At 40.7% G+C, this 20,905-nt stretch overlaps 1 protein-coding gene across 3 annotated transcripts in view; it reads left to right on the forward strand.

The window, feature by feature from the left end:
* Positions 1-6: 6 nt before the first annotated feature.
* TAF2 (TATA-box binding protein associated factor 2) overlaps positions 7-20,905 on the forward strand; it is a 101,738-nt gene continuing 80,839 nt past the window's right edge. The window contains exons 1-4 of one of the 3 annotated variants that reach the window (XM_037892077.2): positions 7-1,249; positions 2,616-2,670; positions 3,723-3,883; positions 19,809-19,927. In XM_037892077.2, the coding sequence (XP_037748005.1) occupies positions 1,197-1,249; positions 2,616-2,670; positions 3,723-3,883; positions 19,809-19,927 (388 nt within the window). In that variant the 5' untranslated portion in view covers positions 7-1,196. Of the gene's footprint in view, positions 1,250-2,615; positions 2,671-3,722; positions 3,884-19,808; positions 19,964-20,905 lie in introns of those variants that run through there. The other 2 variants (XR_005224257.2, XM_037892079.2) reach the window with 2 other exon arrangements.

The raw sequence follows: 20,905 nt of genomic DNA on the forward strand, positions 1-20,905 counted from the left end.
ACGGGCGAGACGCGCATGCGCATCCCGGCCGAAGAGCTCATCGCTATAATTTTGATTCCCCCCCACACACGCGTCCTTTTCTCTGTCTCGCTCAGATTCCTCCAGGCCGCGCCGCACAGGGGACAATGGAAACGAGGGTTTTTTTAAAAAGCCTTTAAGCCGGCCTTGACCTTTCAACTGCCGGAAGTTCAAAGGTTACCAACAAAATGGCGGCCGTAGCTGCTGCAGGGCTTACTGGCGGTGTGGACCCGGCGGACGCTGGACGGGCCCAGGCAGCGCCTCGCCCGCCCTGCTGAGCGCTGGGACGCAGCTGCATCCAGGGGCCCGAGCTGCTGTGTGTGTGCGGGTTAGCGCCCAGCCGCCCCCGAGGCACGCCGCCGGAGGGCAGCGGCCGCCAGCCCAGCCCCTGCCCCGGGAACGGCGGCAGCCCCCAGCCAGGCACGGGAGCAGCTTCCACGCGCCTAGGAGCCATAACCCCAGCGCTACCAAGTCAGGAGCGGCTTCTGCTCGCCCAGGGCTGCAGCCGAGCCGTGCCCGCACGGCACCCCACCTGGCAGGAGCCGCAGAGCAGCCCCCGACCTGCCCCATCCCCTCCTGGCAGCAGCCGACGCCGCCAAGCAACGCCCGCCCCGCCGCCGACTCCCCCACCCCCAAGAGCCCGGGAGCGGCCGCCTCGCTCCCGCCTAAAAATAGCGAACGCCTCAGAAGCCCCCTCCCACCTACCTATTAGCAGCAGCCCCTGCTGACCCAGCGGGAGGCCGCACTGGCAGCAGCATGAACCCCTCACCCCGGTCATCACCATCAGTAGTTCCCAGACCTGCCCCAGCAAAGTCCATCACTTGTTGAGCAGCAGGCCTGCAACACCTATCTCCCCTCTGCATTTAGCCGCTCAGATTGTGTAGCTTCCAGGGTGAGGGGGGCAGGAGATCTGTCGCCTCCTTGTACCTTCTGTGGAAGGGAATTGTGTGTCACACACATAGTATAAATAAGAAGACTGTATGTTGTTGACTGTATAACTGCGCGGCTTCTCTGATCTGGCCATGACTGAATCTTGGGAGTCTTAGCTCCACTGGTGATAGAACAGTAATGAAAGGGAACTTGACAAGGGGAAAAATCAAACCACCCATCCAAAGACCACTAATGAGGACGATGTTGATGCATATTTGACTCTCAACAGTTCAGTGCTGCTGTGCAGGATGAATAGGAAGAAAGGAGACAAGGGATTTGAGAGCCCAAGACCTTATAAATTATAAGTATTAATTTTTGTATTTCTTTTGTGTGCTTGAGATTAGTGTTCATTCTCTGTATTATGTAATCTGAAAGCTTTGTCGTGTAGGCTGTACGCTGACCAAAAGTTGACCGTTACGGTTGGTTTTAAAGTAAAGTCAAATGAAGCTGTACAGGGGTAATTTAGGGATGCTTTAAAATTATTGCTGAACATTCAGTTATACTCCGAAATCTTACTCTTTAAAGATGCATTGTGGGTTTCCCTGTTCCAGTGATTCCATATCAAATGTTCACAATTTTCATGTAAAATATTTTTTTCTAACTATCTACTCTTCAGACTCAGCATGATATCTGGAAGGAAAGCTCTGTGTTTTCCAATTTATGTATAAAGATTTTTCAGCTGTAACTTAGTTAACAGTGCTACTTATGATGCATGAACCAGTATAGAATTCTGTTAATTGTTCCATAGCTGTATGTCGTCTGTAGTACCAACCAAAGGAAAAAGTGGTAAAAAATATTTCAGGCCTCAATCCTGCATGATCTTTGCAGATATGCAAAGATCTGCCTGCACAGAGTTTGTGGCGGTATACCATTGCTTTAAATGTTTATTTCTCAGGACCTTCCAATGCTTGAAGCAAGTGCTGTTTCCTAAAGGACAGCTTGGGTGTCTTCCTCTTTCATGTATAGGATTTGTATATATGATGAGAGTCAACTTGCCAGAGAAATGTTTACTCCTTATGCCCTCTGTCCACCCCCTCCCTTCTCCCCCAGCAATTATGCCTCTTTGAGGTCCATAGCAGGCAATAGCCAGTCCTATTCTCTTGCAGTCTGGCCGGGATAGAACTCAGTCAGTTTTTATATAGTTGGTGATATTGTACTCTAATAATTGACATTTCACATATTGAAAAGCTATTTAGGTAATTGTTAGAGCTTTCATAACTTCATCTGAGCCCTTCGTTATTGTATTTGGGGTAACAGACAAAAAGATTCAAAAATAATTCCAGTACAATATTTTAAAGCTGTTCAAAACAGTTCAAACTATATTTTTCCTTGTAGCGTATGTGTGTACAGCCTATATGATGGTGTGATACTTTGATGGTTTTAGTGACACCTTTGGGATGCCCTGCATAATTCCCATTTCATTGCTTGTATGTGGTCATTCATGCAGATAAGACCTTCATGCCATGAATCCTCTCCTTATGTTTATGTACACATATTTACACACTGAGTATAATATGTATACAATATCTATGTATGTAGACATACACATGATATAAAGATCGTTCAGCTAAGATTTTCTTTTAACTAAGTTAAAGAAACATGAGAAATGACATTGATATGTTATTTGTCTATATCCTTATTTTAAATGTTTTTGTTTTTTCCAGCACAACCCACCAGGTAGTCTGCATCAACAACATAAATTTTCAGAGAAAGTCTGTTGTAGTAAGTATATTATTTACAAAAATATTAAAGGTCATGTCCAAAACCAAGATTTTCTTCTGTATTTTTGAGGAAATATAACTGCACAAAAGCTGCCTGTGCTCTGTAACTTCTTTGCGCTTTTTATGTTCTGACTAGGAGCCTGTTACAGGACTCTTTTGCCCAAGGGAATGAGCCCAAACAGAACTGTGGTTTAATATGAATTTCAGATATACAGATGCAAGATGGACAGTAATTTGTGCCTGAATTTATTTGGAATTAGATTCAAGTCTTTTTAATTTCATCTGGACTATACATGCCAAATAAAAATGTTACCTTAAAATGTTTTAAGAGATTATAATAAGATTATGCTTTAATATAGTTTGTGGTAAATTCAGATTTCATTTTACACAGGCTTATTTAAAATTATAATTTAAATAACAAAATAAAAAAATCCGATTTATATAAAAAAAAATCTGCCCCCCCCCCCAAAAGATCATTTCTATCCATGCTAGTTAAAATTGGCTTTCATACCTCTAAAAATAAACAATCACAATTTCAGCTAATGCCACTGTTTATTTAAGGGTTAGAATAGTAGAGATTTATGCCCTGATCCTGAATCCATATGGACTAATGGCCAGACCCCGGCAGCGATGCAGAACACTGTTGAAGTTAATGGAGCTCTGAATGAGTTCACAAATCTGCCTGTGTGGATCACCTTGGAGGATTATCAAAGCTTTATCTTATGGAATCCAGTTTTATTATGAGTTAGGTACAATCATTTGTTTGAATTAAAAGGGACACCATCAACTTGAATTCTAGTCAATTAAAAAAAAGTTAAATGATCTCCAGTAATAAACATGAGAATATTCACCTTTCAAGAGTTATAAGTTTTATGAAACTTTGTTCTTTCTTTTTTTTTTTAAACAAAAAATTAGCATTTGGATCTATTGTTTGATTGTGGTGTCCCTTTTAAAAATATGAATAGAATGAATTAATAGAAAGGAATACTTTTGTACTGTGTTTTTGAATATGACTGCATAATTAAATGATGATATTGGTTTACATATTTATAGGGTTATGTGGAACTGACTATATTTCCCACGGTTGCAAACCTGAATAGAATCAAACTGAACAGTAAACAATGCAGGATATACAGAGTAAGAGTCAATGATCTGGAAGCAGCTTTTATTTATAATGATCCAACACTGGAGGTTTGTCACCATGAGTCAAAGCAGTAAGTAACTTGTTTGAAATTCTGTAAATGAGCTGCCTTACGTTACTATGATAGTAAGTCGGTTTTTTCCACTGGCAGATTTCAACTGATGATTTTCTTATAGTAACATCAATCTTAGTAAGAAAGAGTTAGCCATTAACTAAATCATGGTTTCCTTTAACAGTTCCTTTTGTATATTGAATTATTTCCTGAAAAATTCAAGAGAATTTGTCTAGCTTGGGCCACTACTCTAATAGTTTGACTATAAAGTAAAATATAATCTTCAGTCTTTGGTCTGTTTCCTTCTATAGTGCTGTGCTAGAGAAATTTCATTACTGATTTTTGTATTAACATTTCTTTGTTTTACTTTGCTGTGGTATCAAATGTTGTTAGGCAAATGTGATGGACTCGGAGGTTCGCCTTCAATGCTTCAGGTGTTTTAGTCTTTCTTACTCATTGTTTTCAAATGGATATGTTACTAGAAGTCAAAAGACATGTCATATCATCTGGGGAACAATTTTATGATTTAGGTCTTATCTACAGCAGGGTTTCTCAACTTGTGGGTTGCCACCCATAATTGGGTTGCCAGAATGTGTCAAAGGGGCACATGGGAGGCCCTGTGGGGAAGGAAAGACGGCTGGGTCCTGGAGTGGGGGGGGCCCTCCCCACATTCGACCCACAGCAGTGGCTTTTGTGGCCCTGGTTCTTCAGGGCTGGCTGGGCTTGACTTCCTGATTCGAGAGGTGCACGGGGTCACAGCCCCACTCACATTTAGCCCAGGTGCCCCATTTCAAGATGAGAGGGCCAACTGGGCCAAACTTGTATGAGTAACCCCATGTGTCAGGCCACAACACCACTCTTGCAAATTTGGCTGGACCAGGCCAAATCTGAGTGGCACTGCAAACCCGGCGATCGCAACACGTGGAGCGGGAAGCCGAGCCTGTCCAACCCCGTGGAACCAGTGCAGTCACTATATTATGCATGTGTACTTATTTAGTACTTCATTATATTAATGTGTAAATTTATATATCATGGGTAAGAATATACTGTTAGCGAGTTTTTTGTACTAAAGCTGTTTACTGGCTTGTGACAGGCCATCAAGGTTTACAAATGGGTCCTGAGCCCAAGAAGATTGAGAATCACTGGTTTATATGTGATAAATGTTTGCACCAATTTAACTAAAATCAGAGGAAAAAATAATATAGATTATTTATAATTATATTGGAATGCCATCTTTATACTGCAATAATTGCATCCACCCAAAGATGGCATTGATTTAACTAAATTGCTTCTTCTACCAATTTAGTTATATCAGTGCAAAAACTGTGTAGACAAAGCTTTAGTTAACCCTATTTAATCCTTTCTAGGAGAGTTTCTATGGCCTGTGTTACGATGGATGTCAGAATAGATCAGTGGTACCCAAGCTGTACATGATGGTTTGATCAAAACATCTTTATTTATCACCCTGTCACCCTAACCTTATCTTTAAGAGGGGGTCAGTGTGTCCTTGTATCATCTTTGGAGAGTGTGTTTACCCCATAACTCTGTACCAGGGTGTTCTGGTACCACCCTTCTGGAATGTGTTTGCATGAGTATCCTGTGCCGAGTACTTCTTCGGAATGTGTTTTGTTTGGCAATGCCAGTCCTGTTCTTGCCAGGTTCTGTGACCTTGCAAGCAGGCATGTTTTGTGACAGGGCCTGACTTCTGCTCACAACCTGACTTTTACTAACTTTGCTTTATATCAGCAAGACTTGACTGCTACTTTTGTCCAGATCTCTTCAGGCCTCATGTTTCAGGCTCTCTTTCTACTACAAGCTGGTTTAGGGGAATGCTGACAGTTAAGAGGCTATGGCCTGGTCTATACTACAGACTTAGATCGACAAAAGCGGCCTTACTTCAACATAATTATGTCTGTGTCTACACTACAGCCTTGCTCCAGCTCATGTAAGTGCCCTGCTACACCGACATAACAACTTCACCTCCACGAGAGGCGTAAGGCTTATGTTGGTGTAGTTAGGGCGAGACAGTTGTCTGTGTAGACACTGCACTACTTACTTTGGCTGTTTGGCTGTCATTCTTGTTGATTTCACGACTTTGCATTGGAGCAGTGAAATTGACAAGAAAGGCTAGTAGGCTCCCTGCTATGAACCTAGTGCTCCGTTCACAGATGGGACTGTCATCCCGGGACAGGTGTTGGAGGCTCCAGCCTTGAGCCCAGTTACTGCCAGGTCTCCCTGCAGAGCTAACCACCTGGAGCCCAGGCCGGGCTCCCCGCAGGGAGCCCAACTGCTGCCAGGGCTCCAGGCTGCCAATAGGATCCAAACCCAAGAGCTGAGAATCTGTGCAGCAGCTGGGCTTCCAGGAGGAAGCCAGAACTCCGGGCAGCAGCAGGGAGCCTGGGCAGCAGTGGGGAATCAGACAGCAGCCCCAGGGGCATCCAGGCTCCGAGCAGGGAGCTCTGTGCAGAGTTCAGAGCCTGGGCTCTTAGCCCCCAGTGCTGCCCCCTTAGCCTGGTAGAAGCACTCCTGGTGAGGATGCACACCACCAACAGAAGGAGGGTAGTGTGGACATGAAAAACAGCAATAATTATTGTGGTGTCTGTAAGTCAACCTATCATAGGTTGACTTAATGTTGTAGTGTAGATGTGCCCTAAATGAAGATTCAGTTAAATGGGATTTTTAAGTACCAGTCGTGTTCTATGAAGCTTAATTTAATAATCTGTCAGGTTTATTAGTCTTTATCATTACCTGTGCATACATTAGAACCCTGCATTTCTTAACTATTAGATTTCCATGATGAATTATATTAGCATCTTGGTTACCTCAAAGCCCAAAATTATAAAACTTAACTTTAAACTTCTCCTGACATGGGTTAGGAACTTGCTGTTAGAGAAGGATTAGGGTACTTCCTCTCCCTTGCCTTAATTCCTGAACCACAAGTGCTGTTCACTAACATGAAATTGTCCTTTATTAACTTCGTATTCAACCTAGCTGTTCAGTTGGCGATCTAATTTATATGGAGTATGAAATCGGGAGGAACACTTCAGCCTATGGTAGATCAGCTCTTGTTCAATCCAGAACTGCTCTTTACTATCAAGTCTTTTCACTGATGGCATAAAACATGTACAAGTGTTTTTCTTTTGTTTTTAATGTTGAATGTGAATTTATTGTGTTTTCTTTTTAAGTGTATGAGTGACATTCGTGGACGCTGTCTTCTATTTATCCACAGCATAGGCAGCAGCCTACAGGCACCATCGTTGGAGAGTGTTAGGCTATTTCTGTTTTCATGCCCATTCTGTTCTTGGCCTCTCTGCTGACTATCAGGAATGACACCAATTTTGGTTATTGTAATGTCATCACCTATATATTAGCATCTGGACTAAGACCTCCAGAAGCATTTCACCAGGCCAGGGCTGTATTTGAACTTGGATCCTTGAAGCTGTAGGCTCTGTATCTCATTACTAACCATCCATGCAAAAGCTTGAAAAATCCACTCTGCCAGATGCGGTCCAGTGGATAGGGCACCAGAGTGGAAGTCAAGAGACCTGAATCTAGTCCTAGCTCTAACATTGACTGGCTACTGTTCAGTATCTTGTCAGCACTGTAAAACTGACAAGAATCTTGTTAATTTCACAGTGCTGATGCTTGGCAAAGCTCTGTACTTCAGCAGATGCAGTCTGTGGAATTATTTTTGTGTCTGGACGACCAAAAAATATAGACACTGGGGTCTCGTCTACACAAGCAAACTTTTCTGTCATAATTCATCCTTTTAAACTAGGATTAGACCATCCTTGTGAAAGAGCTGAAGTTTCATCTACCCTGTAGAATGCACCATTGCTGCCAGTGGTAGAGCTTGTACTAGCGGTGTATTAAGTGAATGAAGTTTGCTAGTATAGATAGTGGGAGTGACCCAGCCCCTCTTACTCCAATTGCTTTGCTGTTAAGAAGGAAGAGGGTCTCTGCTCCTTTTTCCTTTGACCAGGCTCTTGGCTTCTGTGAAAGTGGGGTGTGTCCACTACTCTTTTTTTTCCACTCCCCACCCTTCCAAAAACTCAAATGTTTGGGTTCTCCTCTCCAGTGAACAGCTCCAGTGATTGCTCCTGATGCTGCTGCTCAGAGCTTTCCCAAGCAGTGACAAAGAAACTGGGATAGTTCTTTAAAATTTCATGGCTGTCTCCAGGATTTTGTATAGCACCTGTGAAAACTGGCAGTATTCTGTTCAGTTTTCACTTAACTCTGGCTTGGGAAAAATATAAGCAGCAGAAGTGATATGGGGAGCTGTCTTTCCGCATAGTCAGAATGCACTCCATTTGTTCACATTTGGTTCATCTTGTGAAGTTTATCTTTACAACTATAAGAGTTAGAAATTTAGTTTTCTTTACAATTAAAGCTTAACTTCTACAGTAGTTGATGGCATTGTTTCTCCAGCTGAGAAGGAATTATTCCTGCCCAGGGCAGGTAAGTAAACAAGTAAATTTTTTTCAAGACTCTGGCTAGTAAGTTGTTTAATTTTGTAAGCCCTGTCCTGAGGCATCCAGTATCCCAAAAATGTAGTTCTGAGACACAATCATAACTGTTCTTAGCAAATGTTCTGGAGGATAAACTCTTAATACTAATAAATTTAAGAGGTGGTGATATCTACTTACTATCTTAACTTTGATTTCCCCATGGATGGCCTGTCCCTACTTTTTCCTAAAATCATGATGAAGCCTTTGTATGACCTACCCAAAAAGATAGGAAGGCTGAAGCCCCAGTTTCTGGGGACAGGGTCATACGTTGTTCTGCACTGATCTCTCTGTATTTATGAGCCAGTGAGGAAGCCCTCCTGAGAGTTACATTTGACCTTTCTCAACTGGACGGATCATCATTGTACCAATCCTTAGACTTTTATAGTGGTAGGGTAAAACAGGCGACAGAATTAGTGGGGAATATTGTAACTCCCAGTTGGTTTGACATCTTCCCTTGGAAAAGAACATTTTTTTTTAGTTTATATTAAATATATAAAAGGTACAATGTCATGTAAATTCCCACTTCTCAATACACCGAAGCCAATGTTTTAAATGTCAAATTTCAAAACATTGTGCCTTTGCCAATGCCTCAATGATTTAGCAATTCTGCTATGCCCCGCTATGCCCTCTTTCACACGCTTCCTTACCTTGCCCTTACTGCCTCAGCCAAAGGATCTGTGTAGTGGATATTTTATGAACTGCCACTACTATGAGGATTGTTTGCTTTTACTTGTGAAATGAGTGCTGACACGGGTGTCTTGAAACCTCTTTCAGACATGTTAGCGTGTGTGTACATAAACGTTAGTGAAGAGAGCAATGATGTGTGAGTTTCAAGCAGGGAGAGGAAGGTGATTATGGAAGGTGAAACTTACGTTGATTTTCCAAAGCGTTGTGTAATTTCCTTTAGTCTTCCAAAAAGTAAATGACTTCTCTTAAGCCTGAAGTGTCTTAAGTTTAAATGAAGGAAAGACAAAGCCATTATTGGCAAAAAGATTGAATGCAGTTTGCCAATTTAGATAGGTTAATTAGAAATTATTACCTTTATAAATATTTGCAGCCAGAAGACATCATCGCACAGCTCAGCTAGCTGTCAGTAAGCTGATGACACTATAAAACACATTTGTAAAGAGTTTTGTTTCTCATAAATCTTGGGATGTTACGCAGCCAGGCTAAGAGAGTAGTAGGTATATGTGGAGCACATTTTCAGGGCTAACTGCTATTGAGAAAAATACTTGTATTTTAGGAAACATAAAAAAAGTAGCTTTCCAAAATTATAAATGATACAGATTGGTTGGTAAATGATAGTTCCTGTTTATAAGGGATTATACAGTTTAAAAAACAACATGAAATACTTTATAACAGTTTAGTGATAGTATTTTATAAAAGTTAACAAATTAAATTTTATCCTTTGTGAATAACCTGCTTTCATTAGGACAGAATCAATGAGTAGTCAAATATGGGAGAATGGAAGGAAAGGAGAATATTTTTAGACTTCAGGACAAAAAGGTCGATGTGGTAACAGACATGATCTAATGTCTCAGTTAACAAAATGTTTATTATTTCGTTAAATTATTTTCAGTGGCTGAATCCTTTTTGAGATAAACCACCTTGTTTCTAAAGAAATCCTCTTGGCTGTAATAGTATCATAATAAGTGTATTAAGGGCATTACAAGACTGCATTTGTGAGTGAAGTTGCCAGGGTTTGGAGGTGCATTTAAAGACTATGATGAAGTAGCAGAAAAGTAAAACAAATTGTTTGAATCAATCCTATTCCTAAAGCAATTTTCACAGGAAATTTGAATGAAGTCTTTAAGGAAGAAGTTATGGAACACCATAAAACTCAAGCACTCTAAATCACCAGGACCAGTGATGTTTAGAAGGCTGGAAAGTTGCTAAACTGGTGCCTATATTTATAAAACAACACAAAACCTAAATATTATTCTGAGAAATACTGACCAGTGAGTATCTCACTTCTGGATCTAGGAAACTGAGTCTAACGATAGAATAACAGTATCAAATCCGCATAACTTCTTAAATGGGAAGAAGATTTGTACCTCTTTGACCTATTAAAATATATTTGAAAATGTTAATGGTTGATGAAGGTTATCTAATGAATATGGTTAGTGTGGATTTTCAAAAAAGTTTTTGCTAAAGTCCTCAATAAGACTCTTAAGGAAAATAATCACAAAATATGGAGCAAAATCTTGTTATGGATTAAAAACTGCTTAAAGGGCTTACTCTGATTGTTTTTTCTTAATCTTGTGATCTGTGTAGCACAAAAATATTTCCTGGGCTATATGGCCGAGCAGCAGTAGAGTGAAATGGACACGGTCTAGGAGGGAGGGAGGCCAAATGCAAAACCCAGCCCACAGGTAAAAATAGAAAACAGCTGGTGCTTTTCCACTTTCCAAAGAGCAAAATTGGGAGGAGAACAGATGAATTTCCCCCACTTTTGGCCTCTGACTAATAGGTTTTCTCATTGAGCTTGTGTACAATTTTCAGTTTCTTGTTTTATATATTAATGATTTATGAGAAGGAAGTGAGCAGCAATCTTGCTGATGGCACTATGTTTTATTAGCAGATCTGTGGAGGCTTTTAAGAAATTCTGGTTGTATGTCAACACACTGGAGAGTCAGGTTGGAAGCAAATAAAGTATAATTTAAATAAACATTGGCCAATACATTCAAATGTGAGTGCCTCTAAAATTAGACACCTAAACAAGAGTCTTCTGGTTTTCAGAGGTGCTGAGTTGCTGCACTTTTCATTGACTTCACTGGAAGTTGAGGATGATCAGTGCCTCTGAAAATCAAGCCACTTATTTAGGTGCCTAACTTTACTTTGGAAATTCTGGCTGTTATTTACATTGGCAAAAATGTGTTTAATATATACTTATTAGCTCTGAACTTTCAAGATCCTCTGAGGAAAAGATTTGAAGTCATTTTAAATAACTTGGTGTAGATGTTACTAGCCACAGCAGCAGTGTAGACTGGCATGCTTGTCCCTCAGCATCCACGTCTGAGGGAGACCATGCCTCCTCGCAGTTTGGTCTGCCTAGGGTATTCTCCCAAAGGAATTAAAAACAAAGTGGGAATTAGCAGTTCTCAGTGGGCCCTGGCCTTCAAGCGGGGCATCACCATAAACAGTCTGGGCTCTGGCCTGCAACCAGGCTTTAAACAGGGTGGGGTGGCAAGCAGTCAAGGCTCTGGCCCGCAATCAGGCAGAGCTGTAGCAATTTATCCTCCCATTCTAGGGGCTCCTGCAGAGTGGAGCATCAAGCACACTCTATGGGGCTCTGGGAGGGGGGAGCACCAAGCACAGTCTGTGAGGCTCCAGTAGGGATGCCCAAGGAGCACAGGCCTCCTGGCTTAAGGAGGGGAAGTACTGCCACCAGTGTTCCCTCTTAATTTTTCCCACACATCTGCAGAATGAATTTTGTTACATGCATCAATATGGAGGTGATGTGTGACAGGAGCAGGGACAGGGTGCGCCCAGGGGGAAGAGGCGGGGCAGGGGCGGGGACTTGGGGGAAGAGGTGGGGGGGTCGAGTCCCCCCTGGCTAGAGGGGAAGTTGGCGCCTATGGTCCCCTGCCCTGGCTGCGGCAGGTCCTGGCTGGGCGGGTACCCTGAGCGCCTGTGCAGCGCTACATAGGCTGCTGTGTGACCGCGCAGCTTACAGGGAACTTAGACTGCCGTCCCAGGGGTGGGGTGGTAGGGGGGATGCGGGCCCGCCCAACTCCACTGCATCACAGCCCAGGGCCCTAACAGTGGCAGAGTGGCGTGCCACTGGGTCAGCGGAAAATCCATCCACAACACACTGACAGTGTTTCTGGCGTCACCACAGCCAGACAGTAGTCTGGCTCTCCTGGCCTGCTTCCTACTCTCCCCCTCAGTCTCCCCGGGATACTTTGCCAAGGGAGCGGTAGCAGCTCCTCAGCATTGGGAGTGGCAGGGTTCTCTGGAAGCTCAGGCTGGTCGTCAGGGCAGCAGAGGTTCTGGCATCCCGCTCCGGCAGCCGGGAAGGAGCGTCTGTCTCCTTCCACACCTCCCTCTTGAATGAGCTGCTGGGCTGGCCTTTTATGCTTCCTCTTCCTGTCCTGCCCCTCTGTTTCTGGCTTGCGGGGCGTGGCCCTTCTGGTTCCACCCACCTGGCGACTTATGGCTTCCTCTCCGTGTCCGTGTCAGAGGGAGGCCATGCCTCCTCGCTACAAGCAGTTAGGGCAATAGTGTGTTCAGATATGTTAATAAAGGGATTAAAGGGAATACCAATGATAGTATTATGAAACAATATATACTGTTATCTGTATCGAAAGAGAAAGCAAGAAGGTGTTCTAGGGCAACCTGTCTGTGCTGGAAGTTACACAGTGAAGGCAAGATAACTGACAAGCCTGGAAATACTCTGGGCAAAACAGAGAGAGATGTCTTTCTCCACCCAAGAGAGGCACCAGCTGAGGAGCTGAATGCCAAGAGTGGGTACCCTTACTGAACCACTGGGGGGAAATGCAGATGCAGTTGCCCTGAACTTGTCTTGTGATGTTTCCTTCTGTATTCTAGGAACTGGACTTAGACCATCAAATTGTTTTGAACAGGCCACTGAATAGATATCAGATTTTCTATTTTTACTATTATGGTTATAATAATATTCAACACTTGTACTACTTCCTGCTGTAGCGTGTTATACTAATGCCATTTAGAATCAAGATGTTTCCTCACAGCTTGGATTGCTTGTTTAACATAAACAATTATATAACTTTCCCTCTCCCATCATGTCATGTGTTTCAAACTCAAGACACCACTATTTATTTTATACAGTTACTAGGTTTTACTTTACCGGACTACCAATTTTCTGATAATGCTTTTGTTTTGGTAAATACAGGTTTAGAAATAGAACTACATTGTATAAAGTATGTAGAAAAAACCTGGCATTTAGTGGACTCTGTTTCTGTCTTTAATGTAGAAAGTAATATTTTAATGGCTTCTTTATATTTTGTTTTTGGGGATGGGGGGTTAAACATTGGAGGACTTCAATTTTAAAGCAGTTGAGTGAATAGTGCTTTTTCGTACAAGACTTTATTCTGCTACATCTGCAACCTGCTATGATAAACTCATGGATTACCATAACTGTAGAATTCTTTACTGTTTTTAGTAAAATGGCAAAGAAATACGGTCTCCTTAATAGTTTGTTTACTTGATGTTGCTGTTTAAGGACTTGTAAGTGTAGGGTCATGGAAGAATGAAGCCATATTTTCAGCATTCATGTTCATGTATAGTGTTTATTCATATCCTAGAAGCATGTTTAAAACAATGTTAAACTGAGTATTTTGTTACAGAATGTTAAAATGAGACGTATGGTTCCTGCATCATTAGGGGGAGCTGGAAAGTGAATGTATATTATTCTCTCTCAATCAGTCCACATTTGGTAAATTAGAACCATTTATCATTATTTCTTGACCTGTAATTTTTGTCTGTAACTGTGGGGGATTATTTTTAAACAGCCATATCCAGTTTGTAGAGGACAATTCTAGCCATGAAAAGATTGCTGTATGGTACTAGTCCTCTAATAGATTCCTTTTATAATGAATCACCCATTTGATTTGGACCACTATACAGTTCCACAATAAAAGGAACAAAATAAAGACTGATTTATATTAAAATGTTAGACTATTAAGATCAATAGAGCCTACCTTTCTCTTTACATCATAATAATCTTTTCCTGTCTGTGAATCCACTGGAATTTAAAATGTAACCACAATCTCACCACGATTCCTCAGAATTGAACAAATTCTTTGACGTACTGGAAAGGAATCCCTTGCCAATAATTAGAGACAGAAAATGTTAACATTCCCAGGATCAGATTTACATTAAACTGAGTTAAACAAAACAACCCGACCCAAATTTAAAACTAAAATTAAAGTTGACTTGTTAATTTTTATTTTCTTTTGGTAGTGACTTGCCATAATTACTAAATTAAGGCATGAGTGAATTAAGGAATTATTTTCATACAGTTTCAGCGTAGCAGCCGTGTTAATCTGTATCCACAAAAAGAAAAGGAGTACTTGTGTAGAGAGTATCAAATTTATTTGAGCATAAGCTTTCGTGAGCCACAGCTCTCTTCATCCGATGAAGTGAACTGTAGCTCACGAAAACTTATGCTCAAATAAATTTGTTATGAAGTGAGCTGTAGCTCACGAAAGCTTATGCTCAAATAAATTTGTTAGTCTCTAAGGTGCCACAAGTACTCCTTTTCTTTTTTCATACAGTGTTTGCTTTTTTCATTCTCACCCCAAGTCCTGCAAAGACTTAAGCATTTGAGTAACTTTACATTTGTGAATAGTCCAATTGAACTCACTGGTACCATTCATGTGACTGATTCTTTGTGGGAATCCTACCTTTTAAAAGCACTTCAACTACAATATAGGAAAAATTGATCATGTTAATACATGGGATTTTGGAGTTTCTGTAATCAGATGCTCGCATTTTCTGCTAATGTTCTATGATGAGAAGATTTCAAACAAACTAGTCTAGTTTACTGTTCCTAATGTTCTCAGTCCTACTGCTGATATGTTCTCAGTATACCTTAGTTTATTTTTTTAGCCAAGGCACAGGTGGGGAAGGCTGAGTATCTAAGCTTAAAGTTTGACACCTAGATGATCTTTAGCCCTTCTTCCTTCCAAATAAGATACAGTAAATTGAGTTTAATGAAGTTTGTAGTTTACGCTGGATGGTGGATAGGGATTGCGTTCAGATGAAAAGAAAGTAATGATATAAAATGAGGTCATGTCTACTTTGTGTGGACTTTCGATTTCATGGCCCTCTTACTAAGAATGGAAGTTTGCTTTGGTATCTATGGTCAAAACTGTTCATCTGCCCACCGTTGTACAACACATTATGAGCTGGCTTTCTGTGTGGTTGCAGCCCTCCATTCCCACAATGACTGGATTTCATTGGTGGTGAGCTTTTAAATGCTTTAGATACTTTGAGATGAAAGGTGATGAGTAATTTAAAATATACTTTATGGTGTGATGTTGCACACTCAATCTTCAACAAGCAAGCTTTAAAAAAAAAATGATCTGTAGAAGATTTATACTGGAAATGTGTTCTTGATCTTCAGAGTTTAACATTCTTTTAAGAGATTTTTTTTTTAAGGTATGATGTAAAACCACAAAATCAAGAAAACTCTCAAACTTGACCATAAACAGTCCAGTATTTATGGGCAACAGGATGCAGATAGGATAGTGTTAATGATGGGATAGTTATAGCTGGGTACCACTGGAGAATTGATTCTTAACTATGATTTTCTGTGTTTTTGTGAGTTAAAGCCAGAGCTCCAACATTCAATACAGTATGTGGTATGAAAAGCATATAAAGTATAAAAAATTGTATCCAGCAACCAAAGCAGAGAAAAGGACTACCAAATTAAAAACCTGTTTCATTCCCAGAAATGTAGGGCTGGAAGGGGCCTTGAGAAGTCATCAAGTCCAGCCCACTGTGCTGAGGCAGAACCAAATATACCTAGACCATCCCTTATCGTTGTTTGGCCAACCTGTTCTTAAAAGCCTCCAGTGATGGGGATTCCACGACTTCCCTTGGAAGTCTATTCCAGAGATTGACTACCTGTAGAGTTAAAGAGTTTCTTAATAGCTAACCTAAATCTCTTTTGCTGTAGGTTAAGCCCATACTTCTTGTCCTACCTTCAATGAACATGGAAAACATGTTTGTCATCCTGCTCACAACAGTCCTTAACATACTTGAAGACTGTTACCTGGTCGTTCTCCCGCCGCTCGGCTCCTTTTCTCAAGGCTAACCATGCCCTTCTTTTTAACCTTTCCTGATCGGTCACATTTTCTAAACCTTTTATCATTTTTGTTCTCTTCTCTTCTCTTCTCTTCTCTTCTCTTCTCTTCTCTTCTCTTCTCTTCTCTTCTCTTCTCTTCTCTTCTCTTCTCTTCTCTTCTCTTCTCTTCTCTTCTCTTCTCTTCTCTGGACTCCTGCTAATTTGTCCACGTCTTTCCTTAAAGTGTGGTACCCAGAATTGGCCACAGTATTCCAGCTGAGGCCTCACTTGTGTTTAATGAGAGTGGGGCAATTACCTGCTGTGTCTTACATATGACACTCAAGTTAATACACCCAAGAATGATGTTAACCATTTTTGCAATTGCATCACAATTGTTGACTCATACTCAATTTGTGATCCACTGTAACCCTTAGATCCTTTTCAGCAGTACTAGCACCCTACCAGTTATTTCACATTTCGGAGTTGCGCATTTGATTTTTCCTTCCATCCTTAGTGAAGTACTTTGCACTTGTTTTTATTGAATTTCATCTTGTTGATTTCAGAGCAATTCTCCAATTTGTCAAGGTTGTTTTGAATTCTAATTCTGTGGTCCAAAGTGCTTGCAACCCCTCCCTGCTTGGTATCTTCCACATATTTTATAAGCATACTTTCCAGTTCATTATCCAAGTCATTAATGAAAACATTGTTGGTTCCCCACAAGATAAGTCCTTCCAGTTTGACAGTGAACCATTGATAACTACTCTTTGATTATGTTCTTTCAACCACTTTTGCACCCACTGTAGGAGCTAGAGAGAGCCTGGAGCACTGGGCCTGGTGTAAGATCTGAGGTCTGAACCAGAGGCTGTGAACCAACGTTAGGCCATGTATTAAAGTAGATGTTTACAAGTTCACTGTCCTATGTATGATCTTGGCAAAAGTATTGCTAGCATTGCTAAAACACAGGCATTCCTAAGAAGCAACAGATATTGAGTATGTGTGAAAACACATTCCAAAATATTAGCTCAGAAAGATCCTGATCTAATACTAAATAAGAGGATGTTTTGCCCCTGACACCTGGAGCATGATACAAAAGGAGGTAACAAGCGGACGTCATGAAACACGTGAGGTGGTATATAAGTTGTTTTTCTTAGTCTATAAATTTTGGGGTTCTTTGCCTTAACCCTTTGTGCAGCCAAGGAGACAGCAGAAATTCCTGCTGCTGACTGAACTGTTCCTTGCTACTGGGCACTCATGTGTTAATGTACCTGTAACCATGGAACTGTGACACTCGTACTGTGCCTTAAGGGCAATAAACCTGGCTGATTGCCTTCATCACCGAACCACGGTGAATAACATTGAGGTCTGTTGAATTAACAAGCTGCATTCTATGCTTTGTGTTAATAACGTTGGCATTCCAGAGAGAGAAACACTGAGCAGCTGTAACAGCTCAAAGCAGCACCTGGACAATGCTAGCACAGCAACGACATTCCAGCCTTCAGCACTTAACAATATCCACCTTATGGCAATTTCATCTAAACCACATTTCTCTAGTTAGCTATGAGAATGTCATGTTGGACTATGTCAAAAGCCTTACTAAAATCAAGACAAGATATATCATGTCTACTGCTTCCCCCCATCCACTAAACCAGTAACCTTGTCAAAAAAGGAAATTAGGTTGGTTTGGCATGATTTGTTCTTGACAAATCCATGCTGGCTCTTCCGGTTAACTCTATTTTTAATCTTCTAAATGCTTACAAATTGATTGTTTAATAATTTGTTCAAGTATCTTTCCAGGTATCAAAGTTAGGCTGACTGATCTATAATTCCCCGGGTCCTTTTTGTTCCCTTTTTAAAAGTTAGGTACTATGTTTGCCCTTTTCCAATCCTCTGGGACCACACCCGACCACCATGAATTCTCAAAGATACCGATGTTGCTTCAGCTAGTTCCTTAAGTACCCAAGAATGAATTTCAGCAGGCCGCGCAGACTTGAATACATCTAATTCATGTTCATTAACCTGTTCTTTCCCTATTTTGGCTTGATTTCCTTCTCCTTGTTGTTAATAGTAATTGTGCTATTTTTAGTGAAGTCTGAAGCAAAATAGGTGTTAAACACCTAAACTTTCTTGATGTCATCAGTTATTAGCTTTGCTTCCCTGCTAACTAGAAGACCTACACCAGTGGTTCTCAACCAGGGGTCTGTGTATCCCTGAAGGTAGGCAGAGATCTTCTAGGGGATACATCAACTCATCTAGATATTTGCCTAGTCTTACAAACTACATAAAAAGCACTAGCAAAGTCAGTACAAACTAAAATTTCATACAGACAAAATGAGAAAGTCAGCAATTTTTCAGTAATAGTGTGCTGTAACACATCTGTACTTTTATGTCTGATTTTGTAGGCAAGTAGGTTTTTTACGTGAGGTGAAACTTGGGGTAGACATATCAAGACATATCAGACTCCTGAAAGGGGTACAGTAGTCTTGAAAGATTGAGATCCACTGACCTACACTGTCCTTTCTTTCTCTTGCTTCTAATGTATTTAAAGAACCTCTTCCTATTGCCTTCTGTCTTTTGCTATGTGTAACTCAGTTCGTGATTTATCCTTTCTGAGATTGTCTCTACGTGCTTGCACTATTATTTTTTACTCCTCTTTAGCAATTTGTCCATGTTTCCACTTTTTGTAGGATTTCTTTTTAATTTTCAGATCATTAAAGAGCTCTTGATGGAGCCAGATTGGCCTCTACCTACCTTTCCTTCTCATTGGGATAGTTTTCAGTTGTGCCTTTAATATTGTTTCCTTGAGAAACGCAGCTCTCTTGAACAGTTTTTGCCCTTATATTTTCTTCCCATGGGAGCTTACGTAGCAGTTCGGAATTTAATGTCTGCTTTTTTTAAGTCCATTGTCCTTATTTTGCTGCTCTCACTTCTTCCCTTCCTTAGATTCATGAAATCTATCATGATCACTTCCACCCAAATTTCCTTCCACCTTCAGATTCACAACCAATTCCTCCCTGTTGGTGAGAATTAGATTTTTAAATCAGGTTTCTGAGAGCACTGTATACATTTAGGCCAAGGTTTTCCAAAGTGGTACCTGAAAGTAGATTTCTACAACAGTATTTAGTAATATTTAATATTAAGTGAAGTTATTTTCAGAATGCTGACCACCCTGTAACTCTCATTAAAGTCATTGGGAACAGTTAAGTGCTTAAGCAGTTTGAAAAATATGTGACTTATTTAGATGCCTAAAGTTTGGAGCCTAATTGTAAATTCCTGCTTTTGAAAATCCTGGCCTGAAAAACATACTTTCCACATGGTTCAACATATTGACCTTAGATATTCACTTACGCGAGTAAGTGGGTTGTCAGATTATTTTTTACATAACATATGTTCAAATTCTTTTAAGAATAGACCTTTTTTGTTTCTGTTTTGTATACTTGTTAGTAAATTTTTATAAGCCTGATTTTTCCAAGAAAGCACTATTGTTTTCGATACTTCTCAATTTGTTATATCTAAATTTCTCTGTTTAATGCTTATCATATCAAGAATGATATAAACCGCTATTATAACAAGAGCCAAAGCAATCAGAGAGCATAAGCTTAAAAGTTGCGCTGATACCATATTTGAATGTGCATTTTAAGAATTGAAATGGGTTTTGTTTTACTTTTAGGAGAAATCTCAACTATTTTTCCAATGCTTATGCTGCTGCAGTCAGTGCTGTGGACCCAGATGCTGGAAATGGAGAACTCTGCATTAAGGTTCCTTCGGAGCTGTGGAAACATGTTGATGGTAAAGTGTAGAGACCATATTGATACTTAAATTAAGGTACTGCAGATTTGATAGCTAGGGCATTTTGTATTGAAAGACATTAGATTTAAGTAAACATAAATAATAGATTAAATTAGGATCACTCTTTCCCCTTCCCCACAAAAACCCCCCACCAACACCTTTTTGGAAAGAATAAAAAGCCCGGATCCACAAAGGGACTTGGGTGTTGCAACAATCAGTGTCGCAACACCTAACTAATAACTGGAGGAGCATTGCGACATGCAGAGCCTGAGTTAGCCTTTACAATGAATGGGAAGAGAGAGCTGCCTGAGAACGGGATTCACAAAAGCTAGCATGCTCGGCAGGGAGCCTCCTAAGCTAGCTCGTGGGAGAAGCTGTCCCCTCATGAAGTTAGGCAACTTAATATGAGCTACAAGGGAGATACCTACCTGCTTGCACTTCACAACCAGGAACCCCTCTACTGATGTCAGATGGCTTAGGTTTTGGGGGTTTTTTGGTGGGGGGGCGTTTTTTAAGTATAACAAAGGGAGGAAAGGGGAAGTTGATAGTAGTAAATATAAATAAGAAATTAGCGATTGTAAAAAAAAATTGATAAGGGAAACAAAAGGACATAAGGAGAAATCTGTGGCCATCAGAGATAAGGACAACAAAAAGGAGTTTTAAAAATATATTAGGAACAAAAAGAATTCTGATAATGCTATTGGTCCACTACTAGATGGAAATGGTAAGATTATCAATAATAATGTGGAAAAAGCAGAAGTGTTCAATGTCTCTTCTGTATATGGGGAAAAAACATGATATAGTCTCATCTATGGTGATAACACTCTTTCCATTCCACCAGCATCTCTAGAGAATGTTAAACAGAAGCTACTAAAGTTAGACATTTTTAAATCAGCAGGTTCATGTGTTTTAAAAGAGCTAGCTGAGGAGCTCGCTGGACTGTTAATGTTGGTTTTCAGTACGTCTTGTAGCCCTGGG

The sequence above is a fragment of the Chelonia mydas genome, chromosome 2, assembly GCF_015237465.2.
Source record: "Chelonia mydas isolate rCheMyd1 chromosome 2, rCheMyd1.pri.v2, whole genome shotgun sequence".
Lineage (NCBI taxonomy): Eukaryota > Metazoa > Chordata > Testudines > Cheloniidae > Chelonia > Chelonia mydas.